Below are 26852 nucleotides of genomic sequence, written 5' to 3'. Positions count from 1 at the left end.
TCCAATAAATTGTTTGATGTAAGCTAGTGAAAGGGGTCTTATACAGGGTTATTTGCTCAGTTTTCAAGCAATTTTGTACTCATGTGTGCAGTCACCCACACTCCGTCTTACATATATGTATGCACACAAGGGTGACACCTATTGTGCGTTGATATCTGTATATGCACGCATCTTTTTTTTTCAATGGTATTTTTGAGGCAGCAGTCACCTGTAAGTCACTCTGTGTGCAGAGAACAACTTCGCCTATATTTTTCATACTCTGGCTTGGAAAACAAGTAGATAATTGCATGCTGAGTGATTCCAAAACAAAAAAAAAAGCTGAGTAGTTTTAAATGTGAGTCATTTGGTAGTTTTCCCTAGTTAATAGCTTGTTTTTTGATGCAAATCAATACATAGATGTGTTTCATCTTAGTGTCATGTGTTACAAAACAATTGTATCGAAGTATAACTTAATACAGTAACTTTTTGCACAGGTTTTTCTGGTGAGCTTCTTTGATCTCAATCCATTTTGTCTAGTAGCTTGCATTAGCAAGAATTTGAAAGAGTGTGCTAGTTAAAATAGCTCTTTTTATAATTTTTTGGTGGTGATTAGTTTGAGGCTACAGATTTTAGTCTGTTTAGCATTTCACTAAACTGTTATTCTCTCATCTGAGGTTTCTTTTCCCTATGTGATTAGGATACGAAGCAAGAATGGAAAACAGAGCGTACCATTATCCACAGCAACTGTATCAATGGTTCATAGTGTCCCAGAACTGAAAGTTAGCTCTGAGGTAAGTACCATGATGCTTGTTCACATCTTTCACAGTAGCTCCACAGTTGAGAAAACTAATTAAAGTAGTTTTGTAAATGTTGTATGTACTTGATACAGGAAGTTTGGCATCCCTTTGAAGAGGAATTTGGGATTGAACAAGTTGATCTTAGTGCAGATTGATTTTTTTCTCATGGTTTATACTAGTGTTTTTTAGAGCTGTATACTGCAAAGATGTCAATTTGACAGCAGCCTGTAAACTTAATGGTTGAACATTTTTGTCACCAAGAGTGAACAGTTAGTGAAAAGTTCCATTAGCTGACATCTGTTCAAAGCTTGCAATGTCTCTGAAACCTGGCCTTAACTTTCACCTTGAAATTGACCCACTAGATGTAGTGGAGCTAATTTGCTGCAACTTACCTGGATGGTAAAATTATTTCATTATTTTTCAAGTATTCCAAGTATTCTGAATTCATTAATAGTTCAAACATTGATCTGAATTATCAAAATATGCTTGTTTATCCCTCAGTTTGTGCAGGGGGAAGGAGCATGTTTATTTTGAAGATGAACACTCTGTTTATCTTCTTTATCAACCTGGCCTCTTTTTACTTTTCTATTTTACTACTTGATTTTTTTTTTTTTCTGGTAATTTGTCAAAGAACACCAGTGAGGGGAACTGTGAAGATGTAAGCAGTTAGAAGTGTCCCCATCATAGAGGAGTGTTTCAAAAGGCAGTTTGCACTTGATCCTTGCTGCTTTGTAGTGCTCTAACTTTACTTTTAAGTTCAGCTCTCTTGAGGGTAACACTGCAACTTGCTATCACAAGTCAATCAGGTGAACCGAGAACTTCACGTGGTACTTGGAAAGTTTGTAAATATGTGCAGGAGGAGTAAATATTTACTGGATTATAAGGTCTTAATGTTAGTGCCTGTGTGGCACTGCATAATCTTAGCTATTTATGTCTGAAGGCATACATTCTGTAATTTGAAGTTCACAGATATAATTTTGGTCACCAGCAGCTTCAGCTTTATACTTAGTGTGGAGTTTTCAGACATTGTACTTAATGCAAATTGCTGGACATAGCAGTGAAAAGTTCTCACACCTACTGATGAATTTTCCTTTGTGTTCAAAGCTACTGCTATTTCCTATCAGGACACTGGGCCTTAAATTAAATCAGTGGTTACTTATTTGCTACATTTGAAAGTTTTGTGTTGAGTTTTTGGATTTTAAGAGTTAATAATGTCCAAAGATCTGAGAGTAGACTTTGAAAGCATTTTTTTTCTGAAAAAAAAAAAAAATTGTTCTACAGCTGCCATTGTAACAGTTATGTTGAGGCATCATTTCTTGTGCAGTTAGTTTGTAGCAGAAGGGCTTCTGATGTGTGCAGTATACAAAAGGCGATAGACCTAATTTATTTCTATGAAGCTAAGCTTAGCAGTGAATATTTCTGTTACAGCAAGCTGAGCAGCTGGGAAGAGAAGATCAGCAGCGACTACATCGAAATAGAAAACTGGTACTCATGGTAGATTTGGACCAGACATTAATCCATACTACAGAACAGCACTGCCAGCAAATGTCCAATAAGGTATTTGGGGTTACCTTTCAATCCAATATAACAATAGGAATATTTCTGGCAATATTTAAATGATGGTTCTTTAACAGAACATTCTCTGGTTAGGTAAAATTGTAGTTGAAGAAGAAAATGAGAAACAAGTCTTCTATAATATGTTCCTTTTTCTCTACATTTAAGTGGACGTTTTTCTTTCTTCCATTCATGCTTTCCTGCACTTTTCCTTTTTAATCATTTTGAGAGATAGTTCAGGTAGCTATTTTTAATCTCTGCTTTCCTTCCTCTGTGGCATACTCACAAGCTGAGTACTCAGTAATGTGATTACCAAGTCTGAGGCAGATACAGTGAATTACTGTTCAAAGTCCCTTTTTGAGCAATCCTGTGTGTTCCTATGTCTGTCATTCCATGAGTATGTGTAGGGATTTTTTTTTAATCTTTTTTTGGGAAGTGAGAAGGGGAGAAGTTGTGTGTTATGGTTTAATTTCTTCATGAAACACTTGCTATTGAACTGACAAGGGCTATTGGCTTGTACCATTTCTAATTTGGAAGCTCTAAAACAAGAAACAGGTTGAAATGTGTACAGTGTCAAGAACAAGAGGATGCAAACTCAAACATCAATATCATGCAAACTGTGATTGCTTAGTTCTTTTCTTTCCTCTTGCTATTCTTGCATGTCCAGCAGTCTCAGCATATGTTCACAATTGCTAGGAAAAAGCAAGCTACAAACGTACATTGCAATTAAGAGGAAAGGGAACTGTGAATATTCAACTTAGGGATTAAAAAACCTTGCCTCTCTGAAAGGCTATGCCTCTATCAGTATAAATTCATGGTTTAAAGAAAAATAAGTTCTAAAATATTGTGAGGTCTTGAACTGGGATCTTTATCTGTAAGCTTCCTTCCTGGTTTGCTCTCTGATGCTGTTTCCATAGACAGACATTTTTGGATGAAGAAAATACTTTCTCTGAGCTCAATGCATATTGAAATGAGTCTATCAGAAATTCACTGTGAAGTATTGATTGTAGTGAGATCCTGAAATTCTCTGAAATGAGCACGTTGAGAAGTTTCTCAGATTGGTTTCCCATAAGTAAAGATTTGCAAGAAAGGCACCTGCATCATAAATTTTTCAACAGTACAGCTTCCTGCATTTGAAAGCCTTATTGTTGGACTGCATGGCACAGAGCAAAAATATGCTTTGGATTTTATTCATCCACATAATCTTGTGGCCAAAACTTGCTTTGATCTAGTAGGACCAAATAAGTGGTCCTGAAGTGAGGGAAGAGGGTAGCTCTGGAATGCTGACATTTTTGTTTGCTATTTTGATAATATTCAACATGATTTTTCTTCTAGGGAATATTTCATTTCCAGTTAGGTCGAGGTGAGCCTATGTTGCACACACGTTTGCGTCCTCATTGTAAGGAATTCCTAGAAAAAATTGCCAAGCTCTATGAATTGCATGTTTTTACTTTTGGCAGTAGACTGTATGCACATACAATTGCAGGTGAGTAGTATGTTACATTTAACAATATTTATCTACCCTGCCTTCATACTCATATAATTAATATTCTTTATGCAGTTGTTTTCAAGTATTTGTTCTTTGTTTTGTGCAAAGCTACCTCCTAAATAGTCCTATGGGTAGAATTCTCAGCTTGTTTACAAGGCAGTGCCTGTATGGCGTGTAATTTTAGAAATAATCCTTTTTTTCCCCATCAAGTCTGCTTTGTTTCACTGATGGTTAGAGAATCAGGATAACTAGTGCCTTCGTATTAGGTAAGAAATTATGTTGATGGACCCTAAGAATGATCTGCAACTTCACTTGTCTTACAAATCTGTTGTAACTGTTCTGTAAAATTCAACAGTGTGACATCATCTCATCCTGTGAAGAACGCCGCCCCCATGTGGTTTCCTTTCACCAAAGGAAGGTCTACTGCTACAAATCTATTTACAGCAGTTCTGTTTGTTTCCTGTAACTGAAATACACTTACTTCATGAAGACCAAAAATCTAGCAATATTTTCATGTATTTTTCTCAAGAACTTAAAAATATTTTCTCAAGTGAAAATTTGTGTTTGAATTATAATGGTAGTAGTCTATTGAGTGTGTCACTGGCTGAAATGTTTTCTTTTTTCCAAGAAGCATAAAAGAAACCTGCCCTGGTTATGCAAGTGTATAGGTCTGAATCATGTTAGGAGGGACACCATGTTTTTAAACTGTCAAGATGGGGTAAAAGCCAATTTTAGTCTTCTCTATCAGAAGAGCATTTTCTCCTCAAACTTCCCTTTATCAAGTCTGTTGGTCTAAGACAACATAATTAACAATATTTTAGGTTATGACTGTCAAACTATCCATACTGCTGTTCCATGTCTCCTAGCTTTTTTTAAAATTGTCTTTCACATTTGCTTTTTTTGTGTTTCGAACAACAATGTCCCAGTAACCCCACTTCTTAGCAAGAAAGGAAGGTACCAAAATAGTCAGAGAGCTAGCTATCCTAGTTAGCTCTAAACACTTTAGGAAAAAAAAAAAAAAAAACCCAAACCAAACAATTCTTTATGTATGTTAAATGCCATAGAGGCTTGTCTTTATTTTAAGAGACTTCTGAATGACAACATACAATATTTCTGTAATCAGAATGTGATGTTTATTTGTTGTCTCCAGCTAATACTCCTTGAAAGGTTTAAGGCATGTCCTGTCCTGCCAATCCAAGTGAATGCCTCTATGTGACTCAGTCTGACTGTAGTTTGAAGAATCTTACTAAAGCTTTGTCAGTCTTGCTGCTGGATTAAGTGTTGTGTACTGCTAATGCATGAACAAATCTGTGCCTTTCTGTCCTTCTTAGAATGCATTTTTATTTTCTGTGGCAAAAAAAGAATAGTTTTCTTATGCACTGGGTTTCCGTATATGGTAGTAAAAAAGTGATGGGGGGCAGTCTTCCTCACCTGGATCTGTGTGCCATGATCTGGCCTAAGGTCAGAAGCTGTGTAGCAAATGGTCTTCAGAGTCAGGGAGGTGTTGCAGAGTAGTTAACTCATGATATCTGACTGCTTTCCCTGTCTTCTCTCAATGTGTGATTTGATTTGACCCTCTGCCCATTTTAGTCTCTGAGCCCCAGTGTGGATTATTCTGCAGTCCCTGTGCTGCCACAGGCTGACACTTTCATCATGCTCTAGCTACTCCATTTATTCCATAGAGGGAATAGCCACCAAATTAGGGTATTGCTGCTTCCTGTCACCCACAGACTTCTGGATTTCTGCCTGAAGCTGTTTAACCTCATCAAAAGCATTCAAACTGCAAGTGGGTTATTTGTGCAGTGCTGGTGATCGTTTCAGCTGAAGTCTGTGGTCAAGCACTGGATGCAGTTTTTGCTCCACCCGTGCAGCCGAGACACAATACTAGAGAAATATATAGCTGATACATATAGAGAACACTTGATGGCAGTGTTGGTTAATTGGTTTCTCACAGAGCTGTCAGTTTGATACTTTGTTATCCCTATGTTACATTAAGAAAGAACTTGTAATAAAATGCTGGGGATCTTCTTCATGAGAAAAAGGTTGTTTGCTTAGGTCCCCTGTAGTCATCCTATATATCTTTGTGAATTCTGAACTCTGAGCTGCTCCTTTAATGTCCTAGAAGGCTTTTGAAAAGAGATGACATCTTGTCAGTCCTTTTCTCTCATCTCAGCTGACTCCTGACAGCTGTTAAGTGGGATTAGCTGATATTTGTAAACACTATTTATATCTGCTGAAATAATAATAATAATTTATCTTAAACCCTTTTTTAGTTTGACATGTTTACAAAGTGATATCTGGTAGTATGTTTATGAAGATGAGCTTTGGATTTTATTATCTAGAGCTACCTGGAGTATTTATCTACTAAATAATTATTTTGAGCAATTGTTACTTAATTGGTTTTTCTACTCTCTATAAGAGAAGTTTGGTATATTTAAAACAGATGTCAGCTTAAAAACTAGTTGTAAAATGCCACAGAGAATTTTGAGTTCAGAAGCTATTAAGTAACAATAAAGCAATGTGAAATCACTCCAGATTTACAATGAAATTTAGAAAGTACGACCAAGTTGAGAGCATTCATATGTATGATTTGTTACAGCAAGTATATTACAGAATGTATACAGTGTGTATGTATAATCACCAGTGTCTGAAGTTGTCCTAGCTTTTGAAAGACTGGGTCAACAGCTCTTTCCAGGTTGTAAAGTAGAATCTCAAGTAGAACTGAAGGTAACCTGATTCTTCAGAAATTCAATTTTAGTTTTATTTATAAAAGGACTTATTCAAATTCTTGTTGGTTCCAACTGTTGTATAACTTCTCCTGGGAACTGGTATTTAATTCAATCTTTCTCTAAGATTTGAGACATCTTTAATATTAGTTAGTTTTCAACATTGTATCTTCTGATGGTTTTAACTTATTTTTTACTTATTTATGAATTTTCTTTTCTAAGAGAGTCTATCTAAGAGCAGGTAATACTTTTTGGTAAGTCTATGTGCAAAGATCCAGTCTGAGGTGGGAAACAAACAACTGGGGCATTAGTCTCTGCTAGGTGAGTCTACTGGATAGTCTCTCCTAATGTGGTGAAGGATAATTACAGTGTCTTCAGTTTGTTCAAGAAACTTAGGGGCATACTTAGCACAGTGTCTAATTTATGAGACTAAGTGGAATCTCAGTTTGGCTTAGTTTGTCCCAGTCTCTCTTGATCCCTATCTCAACCCATGAACCCTTCATTATATTTTCTCTCTGCTGTCCAGCTGCAGAGAAGAGTGAGTGACTTTGGTGGGTACCTGGTGTGTTGAAGAAAACAAATTATGAAATTAATGAAATGTTACATGCCCTTTCCCTGAGATGTGAAAACATCAAATTGTTTGTTATGTTGATTTAGTTGACTGGGGAACATCCGAAAGAAACCAGTTTGACCTGGAAAGAACTTCTTTAAAAGAGACCAGTGCTGTTTTCTGTGTTGTTACTCAGGTAGCTTAACTTTGGACTCTCGTATGGTGGGCTTGTGTCTTTGCAGATGGATCTTTGGATCTTTGATGAACTCTATCCTCAGTGTATTTTTAGTTTAGCGATAAAGCGTTACTGTGAAGCTTTGGAATGCTACCTTATCTCTAATCTCTGGCAGCCAGGCTTTCTGCATTTGGACTTTTTAGTTCAACTTCATTTTTCTTACAGTTTTAGCTTGGCAGCATGTGTGAAGTTTTGCTATGTAATCAGTGCACTTCTGTCTAATTCAGTGTAGAGAGTTCCTGTGTATTCAGACAATTAGCAGAAGACAATTTTGTTGAGGAGAACAGCAACTTGTGTGACAGCCTTTTTAGTTTGTCAAAGTATATGTGTGTACAGCAATAAATCTTTATAGCTAATTCTCTCAATTCATTATGCCTAGGTACTGCAAGGGTCTCACTACAGGGGATGATTCTACGAGTTTGCAGCAATTCTTAAGCATAGTCGGGTGAGTTAAGGTTGAACCTCTGTCCTTAACTCAGAATTTTCTTGCTTTTATGGGTTTTAAGTTATTCCAATTACACATCAATATTAATTACATACAGAATCAACTTTCAGAAGTGATGACTGATTTTTAGGGTTTTTTTTAAACTTTGTTTTTGAAGTCCCAATTTAAGGTACTCTTGGGAGCTAGACTGTTAAAAGGTGTTGAGCATATATTCTGTGCAAATCTGAGCTCCTTGAAAGAAAATTAAAGTTGGTCCATAGAGTCTGTATTCATTTTGAATTCTGTTTCTGGTTTTAATATGGCCATCATTTAAAGTAAAAGACAATAAATCTTGAAAAGATGGTTCCCAAGTAAGTATTGACTGCCTTGTAATAGTCATAAGAATAATGAGAAATTGATACTAGTTTCAGTACAAATTCAGTAAAACAAAAAATACAGGTTAGCATGTAATATGCCAGTTTCTTTCTAAGCAATTATGTGGCTGCGATCAGCTCACGAAGGTGAACTTCATTACTGGAGACTAGGTTCAGAAGCATGTGCATGTGTGTTTGTACACCCTAGCCATCATTTTCCTAAATAATAGCACTTTATCTTGCTTTAAGATCAGCTAGCACAGCTTCTGTTTTGGTTTTGGGTGTTTTTTTTGTTTCTTTGTTTGTTTTTTTTTAAAGAGTGCAGTCAGAAAAGTTACTACAGCAGGGCCTAAATATTTCTAGAAGTCCCAGGATATATTCATTATGTGTAAATGTATTGAAGTAGTTGTTAGAGGTACAACTTAAAACCTACAAATGCAAGAGCTCTGGCTGGAACTGTCTCTTAACTTCATACCGTGCTTAAATATTGCAGCACATTGCCAACTCTTGTGAGACTTCTCTGCAGTCCCTAGGCATAATGAGCTCAGGAGAGCATTTAGCTTTAAAGAACCAATTATAGAGAGATAAATATAAGTTGCAAAAATCATGTGTCTATCTCCTACTGTCTCTCTTTCAGCCTTATTTATTTGGCTGTCACAAATTCAGTTTTCATGCCATCTTGAAAGAAAATTAGGTTATTAGGTAATTTTTAAAATTAATCTCACTGAATTAGCTACAAATACCTGATCCACTATACTTTCTCCCATCTGATGTCATGCTTTAAAATTGTCTGTTAAACTGCTGTTGCACAAATTAAAATAGCAGAAGTATATAAAATATAAATAAGGAACAAACATCTTGAACATTAACTTTTTAATTTCTTCTTCCAAAAGGATTTTTGGACCCTGAAAAGAAGCTTTTTTCCCATCGGATATTGTCAAGGGATGAATGTATTGATCCATTTTCTAAAACTGGGAACCTTAGGTACGTATATGGGTCATAGGCATTATACAAACCATGACAACAAACAGAGAAAATATGCTATATAAAATGAAAATTACTCCCTCTGCACTTAATGTGTTTATATCCTTCTTTGTCTGCCTCTTAAATATCAACACCACCTCAGTAAAACTGAGGTGTTGGGCATTGCAGCATTTCCTCTACTTACTGGGTTCTGTGGTAGTAGAACAGTAAGAGTGTGATGCCATGGCATCATGTTTTCATTTAAACTTCTTATTCTTGTAATAACAACCGTATTTCCACTTTGTCTTATGATCTTGTATAATGACTTTTATGTTGTGGATGTTTTAATTAAACCAAAATTCTCAGTTTGAGTTTAATTCATAATTGAATACCTAGTATTCTGGCTTTCAAATGTGCTAAAAGCACCTTCTGTTCCTAGTGTTTCTTGAAATTAGGTCATCTAGAGCCTTGAATTCATATGCTAGTCTAAATTCACATTCTGATCTTTTTCAGAGTATAAAGCCAAGATTTTTTCTAAGATATGTTTAATGCAGCTTTATGAAATACTTAAAGTTTTTGCCCCTCCACACCTGACTGTAGCAAATGAGAAGCTTTTTTTCTTTGCTTGCTCTGTTTTTTATATGCATCTAAAGTACTCTACGTCCTCTTCCTCCTAGGTGATGGATGATAGTAGTACTTTTGTTTCAATCAAATTAATTGGATTGAATGAATCTACTCTTTAAAAACTCTTCTTGTGTCTTTTACCTGTCTATATATAGGTAGTGTATTGACCTTGTGATAGTTGACTTTGGGCTATTGGTTGACAGAAACCAGGGAAAACCAGACTGAAATGTTGTAATCGTTTGTTCTTATGGAGGTTTCTTGTTTTCTGCTTTTAGCGTTTGGGACACATATTTTAAAAGAGCTGTTTCGTTTTTATCCACTAATGTTAATTTGTTCAAAGCTTGTATTTTGAATTCCATAATTTTAATATTGCTGGCTTTCTGTAAGTTTCTTTTGTAAGTTCCATGTTCTGCAGACATGCTCATAATAAACCAGGGCATCAATAGAAATTGCTTTCATTGCTACATAAGTTTCTAAAACTGGCTTAATTTATCAACTATTTTGTCTCTTAGAGATCTTTTTCCTTGTGGAGATTCCATGGTTTGCATCATTGATGATAGAGAGGATGTTTGGAAGTTTGCACCCAATTTGATAACTGTGAAGAAATATGTATACTTTCAGGGGATAGGAGATATTAATGCACCTCCTGGATCAAGAGAAATGCAAATGAAGAAGAAAGGTAATTAGATTGTTTTTAAACCACACTTAAACTTTGTCCACTTTTCAAACATGATTGATGTAAATCATGGAGATGGTCTTAGTAATATTGCAGCTGTGCTCAGGTGGGCAATCCCAAACTATTGAAGTTGACAGCACAAATGTGAGTAGCTTGGTAAAATTAGACTGTTCTTACAGACAGCACTCCTTTTGGCATCAACCAGAGCAGAAGTGAAGCAGTAGTAAGTGTTGTGGCTGAGAGCTGATTTGGCAGTACACCAAACTCTTCAAGAATGTGTAGAGGGTGACAGTTTCTCCCTCACACCCCCATGTAAAACATGCTGACTTTTTCTTCTTTGTAGGTTTCACCTCTTCAGTCCCCTTCCTTGCCCTTGGGACTTGGAGGAATAAGTAATAAACTCTGGCCTCAACACACTGCTGAAAATGAATGTTGAAATCTGCTTGCCTCCCAGTCTAAATCATGCTAATAAAATTAGTGTGAATTTTTAGCACCTACTGAACATGGTGTTCTGGCATTTGACACAAGAACCCTATGTTCAACAGGCTCAGCAGTGTAATACACATAATGGATTTAGAAAGTACACATGACTAGATTGGTAATTGTTTGAGGGCAAAATGTATTTGAAACACAATTTCATAAGAAAGCATTGTTGGGTTTTTTCCAGTTTAGCCAAGGGTTTGGGTTTTATTTTAATTTAATACCTGTGACATTGCTCTCTTTCCCTTGTTGAAATAGAAGTGTCCAATACAACAAGAGAAATAGTATGATCAACTTGAATCAGGTCACTGTGATGTGGGACCTCTACAATTGACTCCTGTCCTTACTTACAGGGCAGGAACATGCACACAAAGGGAGAAAAGTAGTGTGATTTCACACAGTGTTCCCAGTGAACGTTTGTGTGCAACCTTTTGGAAGTCTGCAGGTTCTTTAATTGTCTCTCTACTTCCGCAGACATCTGCGGACACACCCTAAAACTATTCTTCTGTTTTTGACTCTATTACACTTTCAGTTGCATTCCATCAGTCTTAAATTGAGCATGAGTAGCATCTTAGTGTTGCTAAAATACGTATGTCTTTTCAAGGACTAAAGTTCAGTTATTTTGTTACGAAAATTAGGTAATATGAAAGACATGGCTGTTTATAAATAAAGTTCTTGTACTGTCGTTCTGGATTAGGATTTATGATAGAAGCAAATTCTGCCCACCTGTCCCCCATTTGTTTATTTTATTGCTGTAAGTTGTAATCATAAAACTTACACAAGATAAACTCTTTAATGTTTGCAGAGTTAACAAATAACTACTTATGACCTGTGATTTAAAGAAAAAAAAGCTGCTTACATAACTTCTTTACAAAAGTAATGTTTGTTATGTTTGAGAGTCCTTTCTAGTAATCATTGACACCTAGAGAATTTTAACAACTTTGAAAAGCCTAGTGATCATTCCAAGCATAATTAAATCTAAGTCCATATGTAAACTCTGTATTTAAGGTCAATGAAAATTAAATTTTGGTTAATCTGAAAAGAAGAAAAAAAAGGAAAAATGTGTATGTTTTCTTTCTTGCCCATATCTTAGCAAACCACTCCACAAAACCTGAGGCATTGGATTCAGCAGTGATTTCTGCAAAAGATGTTGAAGAAATAAAGAATGTTATATGTGTAGAAGAGCATAGTAATGGTCTCAAGAAAACTGCAACAGACACTTGCACTGCAAATGGGAGTACTCCTGTAAGCAGTGAAACATCTGATGGGGATGTGAACTCTCATAATAAAGTTAATGCCCAGGACTCCTTAAATGATAGCATTGGTCACAGAATGGACGGTGAGGTCACTGATGATTTGGCAGATACAAAAGAATTTCAGATTTTTTCAGAACAAGTTGATACAACAGTTACAGAGAAGCAGCAAACCCAAGAGAAGATAACAAATTATTTGGACTTTGAACTATCTAGTGACAGTGAAAGTGATGATGGATTGGATACCAAAAAGTCATCCACTTCTGTATCAGATAGTGAGAATGAGGAAAAGAGAAGTTGGAAGAAATCCAAACAACCTCTGCAGGATGAAAATTTGCAGCAAGAGAGTTGCACTGATATGAGTGAGAAAAAGGATGGTCTGGTGAACCATTCTGGGGACACACAGTCTTTACCTAGTGAAAATCTCCAGGAAAAAATTGATCATGAAGCACAAGAGGAAAGTGAACAGGAAAGCCTTTGTGATTTAGGAAATGGGTCTGGAGACAAGAAAGAAGCTGAAACAGAATCGCAGATTAGTGAACAGTCTGGAATTACAATGGGTGAGTCCTTAGACCAGAGCATGGAGGAGGAAGAGGAGGAAGATGATACAGATGACGACGACCATTTAATATATCTTGAGGAGATCCTTGTGCGAGTTCACACTGATTATTACACAAAGTATGATAAATATCTGAAAAAAGAGATTGAGGAAATTCCAGACATCAGAAAAATAGTACCAGAACTAAAAAGTAAAGTCTTGGCAGACGTAACCATAATATTTAGTGGACTTTACCCGACAAACTTCCCTATTGAAAAGACACGGGAACACTATCATGCCACAGCACTTGGAGCTAAAATTGTGAAGAATCTCGTACTTAGTGCTGATGATCCTGATAAAGCAACACATCTCATTGCAGCAAGGACAGGTATGTATTTTAGCAGCTTTTACTCTGTTAGAGTTCATGCTTTGAGCTCTTTTGTATAATCTACAGACTTTAATGTAACTGAGATTACACTCAAAATCAAAAGATTCTTTCTAAAACAATTTATCAGCCTTTTAAAAAGGATCTTTATCTTCTTTTTTGCTCAAATGTGACTTTTAGTTGTTATAAGTAGGACCCACTACCCTCTGATGCAATGTGTTATGTCTCAGTTTTTTGTTAAGAATTGGCGATACTAATAGTCAAAAGACTCAGAGTTGTTGAATAGAAACTTTTAATATTTGTGTCAAAGAAAAGTTTATGATCATCCTGCTACAAAGGTATAGCAGTGCTCTCTTTCTCAGTTTCTCAGGTTCACCTCTCATGATTCCGTTTCACTTGGTATGGAACTCAAACATTATTTTAAGCGACTGCTAATACCCTGTCACTGCACTGTGCTGAACCTGTATTGTTTTGTCAAAGGAAATGTAAGAGAATTTAGCATAACTTTTAGGTTGTCTTTGACAAAGCTGCCTGTTTTTTATAGCTGTAATGGATAACAATGTACTATTGGTAGTTGCCACAGAGGAGCTACCAGTCAGCAGCTCCAGCTTCTAGCACGCTGTTTTTTTTTGGCTGCAGCCTGAGGCTTGGTTCCCTCATTGCTGGTCTTTCAAAATTACATGGAAACTAAATATCTGATAGTCAAATCCATGAAATCCAAAAGTAAAATTGCACATTTTAAATAATCTAAAACTTAGATACTTTTAGGACACACTTACATGTCATAAGCAAAGAAATATATTATCTGCCACTTACTGGATTTTTTTTGGATGCTATTCATGTGGGGTTTTAGTACATCAGAAGCAGCTTAATTTCATTGGCTTGTGTTTTAAAGAGAGGGTACTTTCCTCAAAAGTCTGTATGTCAAGAAGCATTTAAGTAGTATAAGCATATGATAAATGGAGATAGACACTTTAGTAGTAAAAACAACCTAAAACTCAGGAGATGGAATTAGATGCATTGAGATTAGCTGGGATTCTAGGTTGTGAAGATGTGATAATTGCAACAGTGAATGTGAAGTCTTAAAATCAATGGATACATCAGTTTGGGACTGCATTGTTTTACTACTGTTGCCAAATAGCTATTTTAAAACGTCATAAATAGGAATAATTATTTCAGCAAGGAATTATGCAAGTTCATCATACTTCATTGGAGGAATAACAGCCATCAGTATAAGAGATGATTTTCCAATTTCAAATTTTAAAATGTTTCATTTTAAAGTTGTTTTGTTTATCTTAAACTAGATGACTTCTGAATGTAGTTATACATCAGATGCAACTTTTGTGTGATGGGGTAAAATTGATAGGATAAATGTAAATTAGATGCTCCCAAACATACACATTTCTCTAGAGTGAAAAGTATTGAAAAACACATTAAGGTACACATCATGTGATAATGGGAAGCAGTTGACTTTTTTTTTTATGTACTATTTGAGGTTTGTGTGTTTGTGTAGATTCATCTATGCATCTTTGTGTTCTGTTTTTATAAATAAATTATTTGCCACCTCCACATTCTTAGCGAATTGTACTAAAGTGCATCTGAATATGAAAAACTATTTTACCTTTGTTTTTTGATTAAATTGCATATTGCACTAATTCTAGCTGAGGTAAATTGGCAGTCATTTCTGCCTAATGGGCAATACTCTTGTCTTTCATCATCACTTAATAATTATTTCTGTAACAATGGCAATGAAATAGTAGGATTTAGAGGGAATAAAACAGTATTCTCCAATAACCCTTTGTAAGATCCCTGTGGATTGACTGGTTCTGGTTTTGTGATGGGGTTTTGGTTTTTTTCAGCTGGAGACTATTATTCTCTCCTCTGGAAGGTGGGAGTAGTTAGGCTGCATCGTTCTAATTTCATGACGGGAACTTCTTAATCAGAGATTTTAAGGATATAAATTTTGTCCTGTCACAGATGGATTTGTGATAATTCATCTATCAATGTGATTTTCATAGTGATTCTTTTATGGTTACAGAGCAAAGCCTTTTGTGGACAGTAAGCCATAAAAATACTGCGTTTTTGGCTCCTGTGGCAAACATCTGATGCACTGCTTGATGTTTAATTGCTGGTGAAAAGGGGAAACACCCTTCTTGAGTTTTTTTCAGAAGTCGGTGATATGAGCCCAGGCAACATTGTTATCTATACTTTTATATTTTTTTATTTTTTTAACATGGTTGTGAAAAGTGATTCTAAAATACCTTTTAGTTCAGTCTTTCTGGGTGGCACCACTAACAGTGGCAGACTTGGGACTCTGACAAGCAGCTGAATGTGTATGCTTACTTTACACTAGCTGAGATGTAAAGGCACATGTTTAATCTGCAGCAGTGTTTGGGGGTAAATACTATTAGCTTTTTCATTTTGAAGGCAAAGGAAGAATTTGGCAGAGGAAGTAAAAGGGAAGAAGTCAGTGTGAAACAGAGTTACCCCTTAGGTCTTGAAGTGATGGGGTTTCCCCTGCTAAGTGGCCTCATCATAGCTTGGTGCATTGAAATGAATGGCTACTGAAAAACATTTTAGGTTGTTTTTACAGTATTCTTCCCAGCCTATTAGAATAAATAATTTAAATTTTTTATTCTTTATATATACTTGTCTCTTTCTCTGCAGATAGGCCATTTGTTTCCCTGTAGACACAGGTACTCTGAATTCTGAAATTAATAAATCCTTGTTCTTGAAAAAAATAGAACTTCTTTCATTACATAGGGCAGAAAATACTGTCTGCCTGAATTACTGTAAAATGCAGGATCTTTGCATCATCTAATCAGCTTTCATAAATCTGAGTGACTGAGAAAAGGCTATCCTATAGTCCTTTCCACTTGTCTATGAGCTGCATAAATCTTGCTTCAGTCTTTGAAACATCTGCTATTTGCTTTAAGCATCAGTAAACTGCACTGTAGGATGAGTTTCTATAGCTGTGTATAGACTTGGCTAAGCAGTTATTGCACTGTTTCATAAACCTTGTTATGTTCCTTCCTGAACAGATTAAAGACTCTGTAGTTGATTCTTGTATTGAATTTTTGCTGATGGAGCAGATAGAGCTGTTCAGGTCTCTCAAAAATTATTGTAGTGTGGTATGAATGGAAATACATCCATTTAGGCCATGAATTTTTCTTTTTATTTTTCAAAATATATTTGAGTTCATGCCATTTCCTACACCTGTAATGTGTCAACAGCATTTTTTCCTGAAAAATATGTTCAAGGGCTTTGTCTTTTAAAAAACATCAGGTTAAACATTGCTCTAAACTTGGCCACTGACCAAGTAAGCCTGTTGGTTTTACAGTGCAGAGTTAAACCTGAACTTTAGGAATAGCTTCAGAACAGCACATCTGCCACTTTTCATAGGTCAGTGTTCTTGCAGAAGAGCTTGCAGAAGAGGATTTGATTATAAATCAAGAACTATCTATAAAAATTATCAGAGGAGAAATAAACTTTTAGTGATTGGATTTTCCAAGGACTGTCTGGCAGCCTGGTTGCAAACTGCCATAAGGATATGTTGATTTTGGTGTGTCGGAATCAGGAGAAAGTTCTGCAGGTGCTGCTGGTGATCTCTCCCCATTGTGTGCTCTGGTTAGTCCTGACATGGCCTTGAGCACTCACACTGAGTTCTGCATGGGTGAGATTGAATCAGAGACCACAGTCGGCTGAGCACTGTTTTCAACAAGTTCAGAAGTAGAATTGATGAGCACCTTCCCCAGCTTTGAAAATAACATTTTCCAATACTATCTGCTTCAAACTATATCCATCAAAGAGTAGATGTGATAAATTTGGCCCCCAGTTGCTTCATGTGGAAAACCTTCTGTGCCTTTTTAACTTTTTGAAACAACTTTAGAATTTGAAGTAGGGAAAGGTGATTAGATGACAATAATGCATAAAAGTAATCTGGAAAATGAGTTTTTCTCTAAGTGATTTTCAGCTCAGCTGGGTAATTCAGATGTTTTTAGTTGCATCAGAAGTACTGTTGCTTGGATGGATTAAAATCTTTTTGCTATTTTGTCTTAATCAAAAAGGAGAAGTTACACTGAGGAAAGGGATATGAGACAGCAAACATATTATCACAGTGCTATTTCTCCTCCCAGTTAAATTTGGTGTTTCACCAAATGTTGCTTTAATTAACATGTGAAATCTTGATTTGTGAAGATGTCAGCTAGAAATAGGAAGCCCTCCCCAAGAGGACGCACTTGTGTTGCCTCATGGGGTTTTCAGTATGTTGGAGTGTGCAATAGGCCACTGCACTTTAGAAATGGGAAGGAGGCAGAAAGCCTTGATGTTGTGCAGGTGAGAAAGGTAAGACTGTTGACTCTTGGGAGGTGGGTTTGGTTACACACAAGTCTGTGTCACCAACTTTCACAGAATCCTAGAACATTTAGGTTGTTAGGGACCTTAAAAACCATCTAGTTCCAGTAGCAACTTCATACAAAATTGTGCTATTTTGGATTTCATGTTCAAGTTTTCTATCACAATCCTGTCAAGTAAAAGAATTGCATAGCTCCTCAGCACACATCCAGTATGAAACAATCAGATATGTGTGAATGCAGCAAGTGGGGGTGGGGAGGAAGGGGGCAGCAAGATGAAACCCCTGACATCAGTGCAGAAACGTGAGTTTGAAAAACAGTTGGAGAAAGCATCTCTTCATGTAACTTCAGAGATTTAACATGAGGTAAAGGTGCAGTTTTACAGTTTTGTCCATGTTTCCCCCTGATGAAGTCCAAAAGGAGCAGCACAGTCCCATCAGCATCACCAGCTCTGGTTAACTGTTGTGTGTGCTGACTAGTGAAACCACTGCTATTGCGTGTGGTAGTCAGTCAGCTCCAGAGCTGTTATGTGCAGGACAGTATTGCCAGCTGTGTCTGGTATTTGATTCAGTATCTAATACCAGGCACAGGTACCTAAACTTCTACCAGATATCTTGCTCTTGTTGCCTGTTTTTGCTCTGAAACTCTTATGCTTATGAACCTGATTTTAGCATCCTTTTTATAACACCTGTCTTCTTACTGATTTGCTTTTCCAATGTTGTCATTCCTTTTCTCCTTTATTCTCAAAAGAAAGCAATGTCCAAGCTAAGCGTTAAACTTCTTCAATCCTTTTTCTCCCAGATCCCTTAAACTGATTCTCTTTCAGAACCTTTGCTTTATTTCTTCTGAAATATACCCTGTGTATAAATTAAATACAGGTTTATACATAACTATTTCTAACTGCAGGTATTTCTACAGTTCCTACTGAGGTTAATTAAATATTAATATCTCCAGTCAAAGCTCCTTCTGGCACTGTAAACTGGCTCATTTCCAGCAACTGTTGCATGAAATTCCTCGCAGTTGCTTTTGTAACTGATAATTAATTGGAAAACAGATTTCTTAAATCAGGACATGTATGATTTCAAGGGAGTACGTTGACCTCCCTTATTAGGGTTTTATGTTTTAGCTAGTTAAAACCTCTTGAACTGAAGAGTTGTTCTGGGTTTAGCACAGTTGCAGTTCTGAAATTGTTTTCACTTTAGCTTTGTTGGATAGTAGTTTTATTAAATGGCAAAAATTAAAATATGATGTCCAAATAATTTGAGGCTTGGACAGGACTGTATCTTGAAGTACTTTTTTTGTGTTTATCTTGAGTTCTGAAATTAACTTTTTTTTTTCAATGACACTAGTATGGAGTAAAGCTTTATGTGTACAGCTCTTGTATCCTGAAATGTGCAACTGGTTGCATTTACAGCTGAAAAAATAAATATATTTGTGCACACAACATTGTTTTCTGTTAATCTAAATCCAAGAAAAAATGTATGTGTATCAAGAGAAAAATGTAGCCCTAGTCCTGTATTTCCCTGGGTTTGGGGTACAAAAGGTAGGGAAACGGGCTTTCAGGCATTTCCTAAAGGACAATTATCTCTTGCCCTTTCTATTTATTTAGTCTTTTAATCTTACAAATGTCTTAGTCTTTTAATCTTACAAATGTCAGACAAACTGAGCTGTCTAACCAACTAGTTAAGTTGGTCCTCAATTGCATTTGAGTTCATCTGTGGATTGTAGTTCATCTGTGGATTGTACAAAGAATATTAAATATTTGAAATTAGCTGCTTTGTTTCATCTTCAAATTATGTGAAGAAGCATGGGTACTTCAAGATTTTAATCTAAATTAAAACATGTAAAATCATATTGTTAAATGACAATCATGAAAATGAAACTCCAGGGAACTGTGATGAAAAAATCAAATTAATTTAGTGTTCTTGCTTGCTTGTCAGAATTGTTCTGACACTTGATTTTTTTTCTTCTGGAGGCTTCATTGCTTCATTGTTCTCATGTGTGTGAAAACAGACAAGTGTTCATATTATTAGTATTATTATATTTTACTTTGTTTCATAAGCTGTTGTTAACTCACTAGCGTTAATGTTTTTTTCCTGATTCTCCTCCTCATCCCACTGGCGTGGTTGGAGGAATCAATGGGTGGCTGGGATTAAACCACAGCACTGATTTTGTTGTTTTTTTGGTAGATTTATAGCAACTTTACTGAGTTTCTCTCTCATTCTGGCATCCCCAGAGAGTAGAATTTGAGATCACCTGTTACTTGCAAGGGGCACTGTTGATGGTTTCACCTGGACTGCATGCTAGCCTGCCATGTTTAACTTCACATTCTTTGTTCCTGTTTCAGCACAAAGGAATTCTATTTGCTTTGCCTCCACTTCTTGTAGATGGAGGTTGGTGGGTGACAGCCTGTTAAAAGGTAGCACGCTGTATGAACAGGGAACCATGTCTAAAAAAATTAGTCAGGCTTCAACAGCATTGAAAAGTTGCTTCTTGGACTACTAACAAATACAAATGAAGGAGATGTTACAGAAAAGTGCACTTGTGTTGTTTGTTGGGCTAATGTGCAGAGAAGATGTAGAGGTTTTCTGTATAAATCTTAGTGGGCTACTTCCATGGTGTCAGTTCTTCAGAAAGTTACCTTCATCCAGCTTGAGTCTTGAGTTACTGCATCTTATTTAGATTCTCACTTTTATAGCTGTGATTGTTTTGTTGGAATGGGGAGGAGCGGCACTTTTTTCTGTACAATTGATGACAAAATGTTCTTAGTTTTAACTATACATTGGTTTATCTTCTGTGTTTCTGGCAACACTGTTATGTTGTGTTTGACTCTGTAATAGGCACAGAAAAAGTACGGCAAGCTCAGGACTGCAAGGATCTCCATGTTGTAAACCCTGATTGGTTGTGGAGCTGCCTGGAGCGCTGGGACAAGGTTGAGGAACAGCTCTTTCCCTTAAAGGATGACTACATCAAAACACACAGGTAAGTGCTATTCCTTGAGGGAATAGGGGCCATGAAAACAGGTTATTCTGATTTGTTAATAAATTGGTTTCTGGCAAGTTCAGATGCCTATGGATTCTATAGAAGAAATCCTTGGTTTTGTCCATTTCCCTTTTGCTTAAACTGGAGACTGTCAAGGGATCAGGAGGCAGTTCAGTAACTAGCACAGTCGGGAGAAAACTTGTGGTAACATTGCTTTCTTTAGCAGTTATTGTTGTTAGCTCTTTTAATTTGGAGAAGTTGCCCTTTTCAGTTCATCCATAAGCTAACATAGGGAATGCCACCAAAGCACGGGATCATTCATGCTGCCAAAAAATGTACATCCTTTGACTGCATGAAGAACAGGTAAAGTATGGCATTTTTTGGTGAAATTTGGTAGTGATGAGAAAGAGAGAAACAGAAAAATACCATAGAAAATTTTAAGAAGAATTGGAAGGCATGAAGACAGGAGCAAAACCTGGAAGAAAGGAAGTAGTGAGAGGCGGTTTTGGTATGATAAGTAAGTGCTGAAAGAGAAAAGGTAAAAAATAATTACTGCACTAGGGTGACAGTAAATTAAAGAGGAAGCCAAAAACATTAACAAAGAGGAAGTCAACTATCCTGCGGGATAGTGGCATGACTAAAGTAACTCATGACAAGGTACTGTCAAGCCAGCTTCTGCTTCTTGACTTACCTGTTTGGATAGACCCACATCCTGCAAGCCTAACGGAGGATCTTCCCTTCCATGTTTAGACGGGAAGGAGCACAGCATAATGTGCTTTGCCCTTTGAGGGCAGAACGTGGCTGTGTTAGGCTTTGAAGACACCAAAAGAAGAAACATGTGGAAATGAGGGCATTTATCAAATGTGACATTAGGTTGAGACACAGGATGCCTGTAAGTTGAGAAAAGACATGTAGCCTGCTTATGGCTTGACAAGGATACTTAGTATTTAACAAGTATTATCAGGTGGTTTTAAATCGAAATTTGGAATATTTGCATAGGATGCTTAATTTGACACTGCTAAGTTTGCAGTAGAAACCTGGACAGTAGCTTGTGAACATTTGAATATTTTTTTTTTTTTGATGTATAGATGAATGTTAGTTTTTCTCCCTCTATTAATACTCTTCCATTTTACTGAAACATGATAATTTTCCTACTTCTGTGTTTCAAATGCAATACCTCAACTTCATACTTCCCCCCCCCCCCGCCCCAAGCTTCAGTCAGTAAGATAGTAAGATACCTATCTATATGCAAATATCTTTACTTTAACCTGATACGTGCAGCTACTTTGGAAAGCATTTTCTCTTTAATGAAGCTGTTTGAATTAGTGATTACGGGACCAAAGCACATACAAACTAGGGGAGGGGAGAAGTCTGAGAAAACATTTGCATGTAAAATGAACTTAAGATAGCAAGAAAAGAATAAACTTGGAGTTGATTTACTGTGTTATTTCTACAAGACTACTTCAGAAACATCTGGTAACAACTCCAGTTTTGTATCACTTCTAGTATTTGTTACAAATTAATTGAATCTTTTTTTAACATAGTATTACTTTCATGGAGCATAACATGCTGTTTTAGTTGATAATTTTTTTTAATTATTCAATTTTCTTGATTTTTTTGTGGTATTTCATCACAATTGGATAGGGTGCCATAATGGTGATTCCTGCAGACTGATCTCTGAATGTTTTTGCTGACACTTCTAGTTATGTTTTTTACAGTGCAGCAGGGTGATCATAAGCAGTTTAGTAGTTTAAAAAATAAGTTAGGATGACTTGCAAGTTAATACTACTTGTTTATTTTCTCTCAGATCAAATTTGCAAATAGAAGGCTTGATGCAATAGCCTGTTTTCTCTTTGTTGCATATATGCAGATTATTATGCTTTGCTAATTGTGCTGTTGCTACTACCTGGAAATAATTTCAGAAACTTTGTGTTTAGACAATTTCTAAGGCACACTTATTAGTATTTTAGTAATTTAAACATGACATTATCTTATATTTGCAGTTTTCTATTTTAAATTCAGTGGGACTTTAATGAGATGGAGGAGAAGAAATTTTTCTTTAGATATTTTCCAAACCACTTCCATCTTCTGCTTTAGAAGAAAAGGGAATGCTCATTTTTTATGCTCTGGTTAGATAGCTCATTTAAATTTCTAATGCAATTTTTTTTTTTGAACTCCATCTAGCAGAGAAAATAGCCCTGCCATGTTTCCTGATACACCTAGCACATTTCCGACTGCTCTGTTTCACCCAACACCCATCCATCCAAAGTCTCAACCTGGTCCTGAAGTTCGAATTTATGATCCTAACACTGGAAAGCTGATCAGGAAAGCCACACAGACATCTGGGCAGTCAATGTACATCCAATCTCCAGCTCCTCCCATCACTTTGCCAGTCCACGGTGAACACTCATCCTTCAGGTACCTAAAGCATAGTTAAGACTCACATTGTCTAAATTTTTAGGTTCTGTAGTAAATCTTATTCTCATTATCCTTTCATTTGATTAAATTGGTATTTTTTGCTTTATTTTATTTGCTTTCTAAAAAGCCAAGAAAATAAGCAAAACTGAATAATCAGCTGAAGTCAAGATGCTACAATTCCAGATGCTTTTTGTGACTCACTGAAGTGGAGCTGGGAACCTCAAACCAAATAAATTCAGTGTGTAGTTTGTGAAGTCTAAAGAATGTTACAGTAGTTGATTGCTGAAGTGAGGTAGCTTGATGTTTCTTAATGGGTCTTAGAATACTGGATTGTTTTCTGTTAATAAAATATACCTGATAGCATTTAGTTCTTGTTTATAAAATTTTCCTCTTCACCTAATTCCTTCAAATGGGTCATTAACTTTCCTTTTGAGGAGTATCAGAAGTGATGGAAGAGGTGTGTAGCTGACTGAGCATTGTGAAATAAGGCCATATGGCTGGGTACTTATTACTAATCCTTAGACCACTAAGTCAAGACACTTAATTCTGGAGGAGGAAGAGGCAGTCTGCTTTTTGAAGTACAAAGGCTAGTATCTATCTGGATTTTGTCAAAATTTGTGTTAAGATGCAAAAACACCCCTTGTCTCTTAAGGATGTGTGAAATATCTAGAATTCATCTCCAGTTATCTAAATAAAAGATCTGACTTTCTGGAAGTCTAACAAGCTCAGCAAGGCTTGTTCATTCCACTGGTAAAGAAGTATACAATTAAAAGCAAAGCTTTTCTTTGTAAAGTGTTATCTTTTTGTAGCCTTTTTCTGTTATCTGTTTGTATCCTTTTTCTTATTTCAGCTTTCCTCTTGTTTTCAACACAGTTTTTTTTAGTCTCTTGTTTGTGAAGATGTCCTGTTTTCAGTTCCTTTTTAACTGTCTTTCAAAGTCTGTTTTAATTTACTGTGACATGGTAATGGGCATTAGAATCTTTAAATAATCGACACAGCGTGTATCCAGAGAGGAGCTGAAAAGGTTTTGGGTTTTTTGGTCAGTTATTGTGTAAAGGAGTTTTTCTAGAAATAAAGCTGGGAAGATCTTATGTGTAAGAATAATGTATATGTGTAATAATATGTTATATTAATAGATAATATATTTTTATATATTATATCTATAATATAATATATATGTTACATATATTATATAATATATAAAATGTTATATTAATATATAATATCTTGACATATTATTATGTATAATAATATATGTATAATAATAATTATAACAATTACATACATAATGACAATTATGTATGTAATAGTCATGACACTTGTGAGGTGCTTCAGTATGATGGGTTATGTTGATATTAATGGGTCATTGAATGCTTTCAAAAGAACAGGTTTTAATGGTTTCCAAACCTTTGTCAACATCTTGATGAAGAGTTTGTCCACACCTAAGCCTATTTTTCCATAATGTTGAGGTGCTTCTTCACTTGAGTGCCTTATTGAAAAGGAAGAAATATACTTTACGTGTTCTTTTAGTTGAGTTTCATAGAGTTTCAGACAGGTTTTGAGGGTGGAGTGAGGCTGTGTGTCCTTTCTATTCCCATCTTTTATTTCAATTTGGGGGGGGTTTTGTGACTGTCAGTGCTCAGAATTTAATCTGACTGTGAATCCAATTACTATGTGCTGCAACTTTACCACACAAGTAAGCAGCTGTAAGAAAAGAGATGAGCATAAGGTCTATGCTGAGAAAAAATATTTTCATTCACATTTCGTGTTGATTTTGTTCTACTGGTAATGTTGGTGACCTGTAAACACTGATCTCTTAATTGGGACACATCTCTATTTCTCAGGGCAGTTCCATTTTATTAAGATCTTGAGGAGTGTTTTGGCAAAGTGTAGAAGAAAAGCAAGGCCGTTTAAGTACCGAGCAGGAAGGCTGTGAAGTAGTAAAAAAAAACTGAATAGAAGCAGCTCTGCTGTGTCTTGACTGTGGAAGAGCTGAGGCAGTGCTGTGAGCTTTATCTTAATGCATATGTCAATGATAGCTTTTAGAAAAGCTTTACATCTTCTTTAAAATTTGATATAATACTTGTCTTAAGATAAAACTACATTAGTGCAGCAATTTATTGGTAGAGGACAATTTTTTCTGTCCTGACAGACTTAATGTGCTCCCTCGTTCACATTCTACAGAAAGAGTGGAATATTTGTAACTAAACCATAAAGTTCTTGGCACTCAAAACTGCTCCTGTTGTGGGTGAGTGTAGTCAAAGCCTCCAATAATTTTCTTTTATAGTTTCTCAAATCTTCATCTGATTCTGAATTACAGGTAGTGGGAAACAGAATTGCGCTGCTGTGAGTGGAAGCCCTTGCGGATGTGGTAACTGCACGTGGCATAGCAATGGTTCTTGGTGTCTTAGTCTAAGAATAGACCTCCTTGTACTTATGATAGAACCTCTTCCTTGCAGGGCTGGTTATTGCAAAGGGCTTCAAGTTATCTGAATACCATTTCATAAGAACTGTTTCAGTTCTCACTGTCTTGGGTTTCAACATTTTTAGTTTCTTTCTGGGATCCAACTTGAAACATAATTTTAAATTGGAATATAATTAGTTTAAATTTATACATGCAATTTGCAGTGAAACTGTCACCAGTGAGTTACAGATGGTTCAGTAAATGTAGTCAACATTTCAAGCAATAGGTCTTGCCATTGTGCTCAGCTCTGAGACTTGAGCACCTGCTTTTTTATCATGGCTGTTGCAGCCCATGCGGAAGAGTGAAAAAAAAGTATGGGTGTCATTTACATGTGAGAAGTTAAAAGTGGTACCCTGGTTTAAAATAATGCTAAGATGCATCGAATACTTGGTTTGAAGAGATGTGTCAAGCAGATGTTAGTGGCTTAAGCCATACTTGAAGATTTGTATAAATTAATTTCACAACATTTTTGTCTGAATTTATGTGCTCGTAGTTACTATTTTTCCTACTTAATGTTAACAATGTTATTATGACAGCAAAAAAATGAACATGTGACTGGAATTTAAATATTTTTAACACTTTCATGATGATAATGTTATTTTAGCTTTACCTGATGTATCAAGGAAAGTGCTTGTTACTTCCACAAATGTTGGCCCCACACTGCACATATGTCCTTGTGCATGTAAGACTGGCAAGCACCAACCAACCTCTGCAGGGTGGAATATGGTGTTATGTTTTAAAAAGTACTTATGAATCACATTTAATTAGAAATAAATGTAAATTCCTGCATTTTCATGTCTTTAATTTGTATTCAACTTTACAGGCAGCTGAAAATGTAAAAGCCTAAAAAATGTTCTTGACAAAACAAAAATGTCTTACAGAGATTTAAGAAGACTTTATTTCACTTTGCTTTTGGATTGCTTTCATGAGAAGGCCCAGTGTTTCTTATCTAGTAGCAGTGGGAAAATACTGGGAAAAACATCTGACAGGAGCCTTTAGAATTATAGTTATTTTACAGCTAATATTTGTGTGTAATGTAGTGAAATATGATCTCACACTCTGTTCTACAAAAGGAGAAGTTCTCATCAACCATATGACAATGTGTTCTTAAAAAATATGTTGGATGTATTTAGATATTATTTCTAGTCTAAGAAAATCTGCTTGGCTGTCATGCTACATATAACTTCTCTGTAATTCTTGGAATGGTTAAGCTTGTCATATTTTTATCAGACTTGTGTAAAATGCTTATAGCTTTTGTTTTGCCATTCTCTGTTTTGCTAAGAATGTGAACGGTGTCACCACTTTTCCTGCCTAGGTTATGTATTAAAAGGCAAGGAAATCATACTTTAAAAGAACCTTTTGGAAAATATAGTGGAATGCCATATTATTTTCATCATCTACCTATAAAAATTACTGTCTGAGAGCAATTTAATAGCAAAAGAAAACAATGTGATCTTTAAAATAGAAAATATAGTAGAGGGGAGAAAAAAACCACTCAACCCAAAAACTGTTAGCAGTGGTGAGAAACTAGCAAAAAAACAGTTTGCTTAGTTCATTTTCACAGCATCCAAATTGTTTAAGCTTCACAA

General features: G+C 35.9%; 1 protein-coding gene across 7 annotated transcripts in view; it reads left to right on the top strand.

Moving 5' to 3' along the window:
- CTDP1 (CTD phosphatase subunit 1) overlaps window positions 1–26852 on the top strand; it is a 102201-nt gene that overhangs the window by 16322 nt on the left and 59027 nt on the right. For 6 of the 7 annotated variants that reach the window (XR_008440786.1, XR_008440781.1, XR_008440780.1 and 3 more), the window contains exons 3-10: window positions 677–770; window positions 2205–2333; window positions 3666–3816; window positions 9022–9112; window positions 10228–10394; window positions 11965–13050; window positions 20240–20381; window positions 22566–22799. Coding sequence is in view for 4 of the 7 variants with exons in the window: in XM_054000302.1 (XP_053856277.1) it covers window positions 677–770; window positions 2205–2333; window positions 3666–3816; window positions 9022–9112; window positions 10228–10394; window positions 11965–13050; window positions 20240–20381; window positions 22566–22799 (2094 nt within the window). In the remaining 3 variants the exon portion in view is untranslated. The remainder of the gene's footprint in view (window positions 1–676; window positions 771–2204; window positions 2334–3665; window positions 3817–9021; window positions 9113–10227; window positions 10395–11964; window positions 13051–20239; window positions 20382–22565; window positions 22800–26852) is intronic. The other variant, XM_054000312.1, reaches the window with a different exon arrangement.

The sequence above is a fragment of the Vidua macroura genome, chromosome 1, assembly GCF_024509145.1.
Source record: "Vidua macroura isolate BioBank_ID:100142 chromosome 1, ASM2450914v1, whole genome shotgun sequence".
In the NCBI taxonomy this organism is placed as follows: Eukaryota; Metazoa; Chordata; class Aves; order Passeriformes; family Viduidae; genus Vidua; species Vidua macroura.
Note: the sequence above shows the minus strand (reverse complement) of the source record. Positions and strands in the feature narration are given on the sequence as shown.